Source organism: Sapajus apella, unplaced genomic scaffold (genome assembly GCF_009761245.1).
Source record: "Sapajus apella isolate SASKATOON/1434 unplaced genomic scaffold, GSC_monkey_1.0 scaffold125, whole genome shotgun sequence".
Lineage (NCBI taxonomy): Eukaryota > Metazoa > Chordata > Mammalia > Primates > Cebidae > Sapajus > Sapajus apella.
This window is the reverse complement of record NW_022437065.1, coordinates 3,285,531-3,293,936: the sequence shown is the minus strand read 5'-3', so window position 1 is coordinate 3,293,936 and position 8,406 is coordinate 3,285,531. Positions and strand designations below refer to the sequence as shown.

At 43.1% G+C, this 8,406-nt stretch overlaps 1 protein-coding gene across 1 annotated transcript in view; it reads right to left on the bottom strand.

The window, feature by feature from the left end:
* Positions 1-8,406, bottom strand: part of ATP6AP2 (ATPase H+ transporting accessory protein 2) — a 22,532-nt gene that overhangs the window by 13,240 nt on the left and 886 nt on the right. Inside the window, exon 2 of the mRNA XM_032261662.1 lies at positions 1,235-1,365. Coding sequence (XP_032117553.1) covers positions 1,235-1,365 — 131 coding nt within the window. The remainder of the gene's footprint in view (positions 1-1,234; positions 1,366-8,406) is intronic.

Here is an 8,406-nt window from a genome sequence, read left to right as displayed (position 1 = left end):
GCTGGATGTGGTGGCTCATGCCTGTAATCCCAGCACTTTGGGAGGCTGAGGCAGAAAGGTTGCTTGAGGCCAGGAGTTAAAGACCTACCAGCCAAGACAACATAGCGAGACCCTGTCTCTACAAAAAATTAAAAAATTAGCCGGGCATGATGGCATGAATCTGTAGTCCTAGCTACTCAGAAGGCTGAGGCAGGAGGCTGAAACAGGAAGATCACTTGGGCAATGGATTTTGAGGCTGCAGTGAGCCATGCAGTCTCAAACTCAGCTTGGGTGACAGGGCCAGACCCTTCTCTAAAAAAAGAACTAGGTACAAATTTTATCCTTAAATGTAAACAACCAATCATGTTCACTTTGGTTGCCAAAAGACCACAAAGAGCTCAGGGGCTCTGCCCTTACGCCTGTCAGCGAAGCAGTTCCCATGCAAAGCTTCTGGTTTCAGGGGTGCTCAGGATTTGGAGAAAAGTCCCTTTCAGTGGCTGATGATACATATTGAGAGACCACATCAAAAGCACCAGACTTACAAAGAGAAGGAGATGATAGCACAGAGCAAGTTGCATTTCCTTTCTTCTAAGCTCTGGCTTCCAATCTCTGATATTGACTGGGTCTAGACCCTCCCACCTCCTATCATCACATAAGCAACCAATCACTACAACAGGTCATGGCTTCATTCTAGGAAACCAAGGTCCTTGGCTGCCCTGTGGCCACTAACCACACGGTTTTCCTAACCTCAGGCATAATGCATATATATTTTATCATAGTGAATCTATCACCTATACTAAAAAAACAAAAACAAAGTAGATATCCTGTTAATAGCAGGACAGATATATTCTCTAATATACAAAGAATTTCACTACTATGAATAAATAATTATATAGTAAATGATTTCTAATGATTTGTTTCAGAAGCCATGCTTGAAGCACTTATCCAAAATCTTCCCAACCACAAATGGGCTTTTAAAAAATTAATTCATTTATTTTTAATTGAGATGGGGGTCTCACTATGTTGCCCAGGCTGTTCTCAAATTCCTGGGTTCAACTGATCCTCCCATCTTGGTCTCCCAGAGTGCTGGGATTATAGGCGTGAGCCACTGCGCCTGGTCCAGATGAGCTTTTTAACTTTTGTAACCTGTACCACATGTACCTATGTTTGTTTGATGCTTTCTTGGGTTACTAGCAGAAATCAGTAAAAATGTTCTTAGAAGCAGCTCCCAACATTTAAAACAATATATACATACATCTTTCACAGAGAAGCCCATGGTCAATGCAGCCACGTCTGGGATCCGCTCTCCTGGTATAGGCCAATTTCCATTTCGGAAAACAACAGATCCTGGTGATCTTAATATACTAAACTCGTTCCCCAAAACACCTGAAAAGAAAACAAATTAGTAAATGAATTATCAACATCATAAATATTTTACCTTGACAATTATTAAATATAATACATGTTTCCCCATTCACCACTGACTTAGCACATTCAATTATGATTGGTCAAAATGCTGAGTCCTAAACAATAATAAATTCTTTTTCAAAGTATTTCTCTAAGAATTTAAGTCCACACATTCTGCTAGAGCAAAAGTACAACTATCAGAGCCTCTCTGGACCTAGTCCGGTTCAGGGGCTACCTGATAAAAACGAGAAACAAACAAACAAAATCTCAAAAAGAGATCAACAAAGGTACAACTATAAAACAGGGTTTCCTAATGATACAGACACCTTCCTGCTGATGGCTCTTAATAGAGGCATGTAGCAATTTGGCAGGAATTAGAAATCAGTGGCATATCTCCAAAACTTAAAAAACAAAAAAACAAAACCCAGGCACAGACTAAAAAGGAAGAAAAGAAACTTGAAATCTCTAAATTATGTCTATCAGCAATCCTCTCTACATAATGGAAATTCATAAAGTTCCTAGTATGGCATTATAAGATTTTGGCAGGTTAGTATGTCTTAGGATAGGTAACATCTTTCCTTATGTTCTACAGGCAACCCTAGGAAAGTGAGGACTGTCAAATGTGGCGGGGGTGGGTGGGAGCATACATGTCACAAATGAAAACATAAAAACACTTAGAAACGAAATCCAGGAAATAGTATTTGTAGTTGACATGTCAGGAGGGTAAGAAAAGGTATTCTGTAATGATAAGGTCAACTAGTCTAAGGATTTGGAATTAAAAGATAAAGATAAGAATAAAAGGACTATTTTATAAGCCCTCCACAGCTAAGGATGAAGTATTTGGCCTCTTTATCCATTATCTATTAACCTAGCGATATCTAGCTTACACAGGGACAAGTAGCTAATGGAAGCTTTGTGTTGCTATGAAAAATTTAGCTCCAAGTCCAGAACAAATGTTACACACCTAGTATGGGAAAATTAGACTTCCGTAAACCATCAGTGTTATTCTCTTGACCTAAGGAAAGTACCACTAACAGGGTATGGAAATAAAGTTGGAAGCAACAGTAAATGTTTTGGTGTTGCAGTATCGACAGTAAATAAAAGGCCTCAGGATGGTGCTGATGCACGAAGAGTTACAAATTTCAATCCAGCAGAGCTGCCAGAACAGGAATTTCCAAACTGCTGTAGCTGAAGACAGACCAAAAAATTAGCAGAATGGAATGGCCTTTTGTAACTGATAGAGATCTTGGTTCACTAAAGCAGTACTACTGCAAACACTGAGAAAAATGGGGAAGCAAGAGACTTATGCTTCCCAAGTACCATAACATATTTTGTTTTTTGTTTTGAGACAGAGTCTCGCACTGTCACCCAGGCCGGAGTGCAGTGGCATGATATTAGCTCACTGCAACCTCCGCCTCCCAGGTTCAAGCGATTCTCCTGCCTTGGCCTCTCAAGTAGCTGGGATTACAAGCGTATGCCACCATGCCTGGCTAAATTTTGTATTTTTAGTAGAGACGAGGTTTTGCCATGTTGGCCAGGCTGGTCTCAAACTCCTGACCTCAGGTGATCGGCCTGCCTCGGCCTCCCTAAGTGCTGAGATTACAGGTGTGAGCCACCACACCCGGCCCCAGGTACCATACACACTTAAAAAACCATATTTTGATTTGGAGACACCCTTGTTTTGAGACATGGCCCTACTTATTCAATCCAGCAAATCTATACCAAATAATTTGCCTCAACTTCATAGTTAGTTTCAACTTCCATGCCTGTACAACAGTCCTTCAGAAGCCCAGAGCTTTAAAAAACCTTAGAGTCGGGGACTCCTATTCAGAGAAAGGTCATTTGTCCAAATTTCTGCTTATAGGTATAAGCATGTCTCAGGGATACCTGGCAGAAAGTCATCCCTCCTCTATTTGAACACTACGAGTGATGGGGACACCACCTCAATATATGAACTACATTTGCCAGCAACTGGCTCCATTGTCCCAACATTCTAGTCCTTTGAAAAGTTTTTCCTTGTACTGAACTGAAATGAGCTTCCTAACTTTCAACTTCCTATGTTATCCTCCCCCACTCAGTCTCACAGATAACCTCATCTCCAGCTTCACAGAGAAAACAGAGGAAATTCTTGAGCTACCTGCTTCCTCTCCCCACCACAAACTTATCTGCATAAGCCCCTATCTGTACCTTCTCTCCCTCCAGACATGAGGGCAGGGATGTCCCTCCTCCAGTCTAAGATAATCCTGTGTTCAGCCTTCTTAGGGACCTTCGTTCCTTCACAAGTAAGCCACTATTCTAGGACAGATAACATATCAGGAGTTAGGTGGCTATACGGTAATAGGCATCAAAAGATGGCCCTATAGAATATATGCTCCATGAAGGCAGAGATTTCAGTGCCTCTTGTTCACACACTATCCCCAGGGCTGAGAACAGAGCCTGACACATAGGTGCTCAGTAAGTACTTGTTGAGTTAATGAATGAATGAAGTCACACCTCAAACCACCGATTTTCTCCCTCTCCACTGGCCCTTTCACTTTGGCATAAAAATATACGCAGGACACTCCCATTCTATAACTAAAACCATAACAAACCTCCTTTGGTCCTACCAGTCTCCACCAGCTACCAGCCTCTGCTCCCCTTCAGAGGAAGAATCCAGGAAGAGCCATCAACCACTGTTTGCTTCCATATTTCATTTTACGTTTACTACCTAACCCACATAATTTTTTTTTTTTGAGACAAGAGTCTTGTTCTGTTACCCAGGTTGGAGTGCAGTGGTAAGGATCTCGGCTCGCTGAAACCTCTGTCTCCCAGGTTCAAGAGATCACTCTCCTGCCTCAGCCTCCTAAATAACTGGGACTACAGGCACGTGCCACCACGTCTGGCTAACTTGTGTATTTTTTTGGTAGAGACGGGGTTTCAATATGTTGTCCAGACTGGTCTTGAACTCCTGATCTCAAATGATCTGCCCGCCTTGGCCAAAGTGCTGGGATTACAGGCATGAGCCACTGCACCCGGCCACCCATACCTTCCAAGCCCACTATGCCACTGAAACAACTCACCAAACTAAAAAGGCAATTTCCTTCCCTTAATTTCATCTAACTTCCCAAAGTATTTGATACTGGCAACTCCCTCCTTGAAAGGCCCCTGCTTTGGTCTTCATGCAGCCATGGTCCCTGGTTTTCCTTGCAACGCCTTTGACTGCTTCTCCTCTTTTTCTTTCCCTTCCTGTCCTTTAAAGCAGTGGTGGCCAACCTTTTTAGATTTCAACCCTATCAGCACAAAACTGGAAAGCAGTCTTTCTCTCTCCCTCTCATCCTCTCCATGTATACACTTGTACTATAGTAACAGATTATGTATTTGTACTATGTTACAAAGCACACAAAAATAAAATTTTTTGAAAGGATAAGGTACCTGTGTAGTATTTTTCCCAATCTAATCATGAGAAAACATCAGATAAACCCAAATTGAGGGATAGTCTATAAAATATCTCATATTTATTATTCAAAAAGAGATAAGATAAAAATAGGTCAGGCATGGTGGCTCACACCTGTAATCCCAGCACTCTGGGAGGCCGAGACAGGTGGATCACTTGAGGCCAGGCATTCAAGACTAGCTTGGCCATCATAGTCAAACCCCATCTCCACTAAAAATAAAAAAATTAGGCCAGGCATGGTGGCTCACACCTGTAATCCCAGCACTTTGGGAGGTTGGGGCAGGCGGATTACCTGAGGTCAGGCGTTCGAGACCAGCCTGTCCAACATGGTAAAAGCCCGTCTCTCCTAAAAAAATAGAAAATCAGCTAGGCATGGTGGTGCATGCCTGTAATCCCAGCTACTCAGAGGCTGTAACAGGAGAATTGCTTGAATCCAGGAGGCGGAGGTTGTGGTGAGCCGAGATTGTGCCATTGCACTCCAGCTTGGGCAAGAAGAGCAAAACTCCATCTCAATTAAAAAAAAAAAAGAAAGACAGATAGTTAGGTAGATAGACAGATGAATGCTGGGTGAGATGGTTCACATCTGCCTGTAATCCCAGCACTTTGGGAGGCTGAGGCAGGAGGATCACTTGAGCCCAAGAGTTCAAGACCTCATCTCTACAAAAACAAATAAGAAATTAGCTGGGTATGGTGGCATGCACCTGTGGTCCCAGCTACTAGGGATGCTGATGTGGAGAATCGCTCGAGCCTGGGTGGTCGAGGCTGCAGTGAGCCATGATCACACCAGTGCACTCCAGCCTGGATGACAGAGTGAGACCCTGTCTCAAAAACAAGAACGAAAAAGACATAAATAAAAGTTCTAGTACATTCTTCTGAGATCCAGATGGATCACCAAGCATATTCCACTTTGGAAATCTGAGGGCTCCATTCTTGACTCTCACTGCTTTCCTATTCTATATCTCTCCCAGGCTGAGCTCATCTACTCCTAAGGCTGCAAACACCAAAACACCGAATTCACGATCTTTCCACACGCTTCTCCTGTAGTCTCTATCTTGAAGGATGATACCACCTTCCACCCAGTGGCTGGAATCAGTCGTCTTTAAATCATTCCTCAGCAACACAGGTAATTAGCCACTGAATTTGATCTTGTTTTTCTTATCTCATGAATCCTTTCCCCTCTATGTCCAGGGCACACTCTTCAGGCCCTCACCAGGTTTGCTAGAATTGGTTGCCTTACGACCCTTGTCATGTGACTCTCCAATCCAGCCTTTCCCATAACTGCTTCAAAATACAGATCTGTTCATTCACCCTTCTGCTTAAATGCCTATTCTCACTGCCCAGAGACTCTGAGGCAAAACCCAAAACATTAACACCCAAGGAACCTCATCAACCTTTTTTTCTGGGATCTCCCCAATCCCTGTACATTTCAGCCCCACCAAACTACTTGCCCCTTTGCTCCCAGATTGCTGTGCTTTTACACATGCTGTTCTGTTTCAAATACCTTTTCTTCCCACCCCAACTTTTCACAAATTAGCCCTGGGAGGCACCTCCCATGGGAAATTTTCCTCAGCCTCCCCCGTCTGGGCTAAGTGTCCTTCCCTCTAGGAACTCCACTATACTGTGCCATGATCGTCTATGAATGGTGGATGGAATCAATTAATAACAATAATAATAAAATGGGTCCTATCTCTCTTCTCTTCTACATGACATCACTTCAAATTCCATGTGTTCACCCTTGGCCTTTCTTCTCCAGGCTAAGTATCTGAATTTTTTTCAAATACTCCTCATGATACGGTATTCAAAACCCTAGTTCCCTTCCTCTCTCTAAGTCCCTAGTGCTCTCTCTAGTTTGGTAATACGGTTTTTAAAGGATTTCTATTTTTGTTTCTGCCTGGAATAGAGAAGTCAGAGCTCTTAAAGATGTTTTCCATTACATCACATTTAGTCATTGTGGAAAATAATAATTGAACCTCATCTGACAAGACTGAGCAATTAAGAAGCTGACAGGATCGGGTTCTTGTTCTGTATGAACTTGGCTATGCTAGTAACGCACGCATGTTCAAACCATGTGCAGAAGCAATTATTTTATCTCAGACCCAAAACAGAAAAGCCTACACCTCATTGAATCAAAATAGTATCAGTCAAAACATTAAAACATGGAATCTCAATAGACGTTCAGTTAAACCACAGGATCAAAGGGAATATTTTTTAAATTTCAAAAACTGAATTAAAATTAATTCCCTCAAAGTATCTCAGTAGATCAGAATGATCTTTCCAGAGCCAGAAACAGAAGAAATAACTCTAAAACGTTTGGGGCGTGGATACAACATAGCTATCATTAACACACAAAATCCAGCACCTCTAGGGACAGAGGAGATCTGCAGATTTCAAGAGCATCCTGGTGCGGAATTAAATCGCCATTCCAAAAGCAGGACCTCCCAACACCTCACGTAGGTTTTTGGTTTGTTTGTTTGCTTGCTTCTGAGACAAGGCCTGGCTCTATCGTCCAGGCTAGAGTGCAGTGGCATGAACTCGGCTCACTGCAACCCCCGCCTCCCGAGTTTAAGTGATTCTCGTACCTTAGCCTCCTGAGTAGCTGGGATTACAGGTGTGCCCCACCATGACCGGCTAATTTTTGTATTTTCAGTAGAGATGGAGTTTCGCCATGCTGGCCAGTCTGGTCTTGAATTCCTGATCTCAGGTGATCCGCCTGCCTCGGCCTCCCAAAGTGCTGGGATTATAGGCGTGAGCCACCACACCCAGCCTCCCATAGGTTTTAAACTGACACACTGAGGATCAGAGCACGCATTCCGCCAAGCTGTTCTCAACTTGGCCTCTTGTTCACTACTGTCTGTGCCTCCAATCTTAGCTCCCATCACTCCCACATTCTCACACAGTAATAGCATTACCTGTGCAACACAACATATATAATGGAAAAGGCCCATCCATGGCACCAGCTCATCTGAAATCAAATCCAGCTTTGCTATTACCTGTTTAGCATTGGGTAATTTATTTAGGTTGATTGCCTTGCAAAACGAAGATGATACCATCTTCTAAGGATTGCTGTCACGTGAAATACATTACCACATGATAAGCAGTAAGAGGCCATGTATTAGCTGATTTCTTCTCCTCTTGCTGAATGCGTGGGAACCTAGGTTCTACTCAGAAAGCTACCATTTATTGACATGTGACTCATATCCTAGTTTCCAAATCCTTAAAATTTGGAACTGTGACAAACTATTAAGAGGTGCTTTGTATTCGCCTAAATCATACGGCCGAGCGCGGTGGCTCACGCCTGTAATCCTAGCACTTTGGGAGGCCGAGGCGGGCGGATCATGAGGTCAGGAGTTCAAGACTAGCATGGCCAACACAAGTGAAACCCCATCTCTACTAAAAATACAAAAATTAGCTGGGCGTGGTGATGGGTGCCTGTAATCCCAGCTACTCGGGAGGCTGAGGCAGGAGAATCACTTGAACCCGGGAGGCGGAGGTTACGGTGAGCCGAGATTGCGTCGTTACACTCCAGCCTGGGCAATAAGAGCAAAACTCCGTCTCAAAAAAAAAAAAAAAAGAAAGAAAGAAAGAAA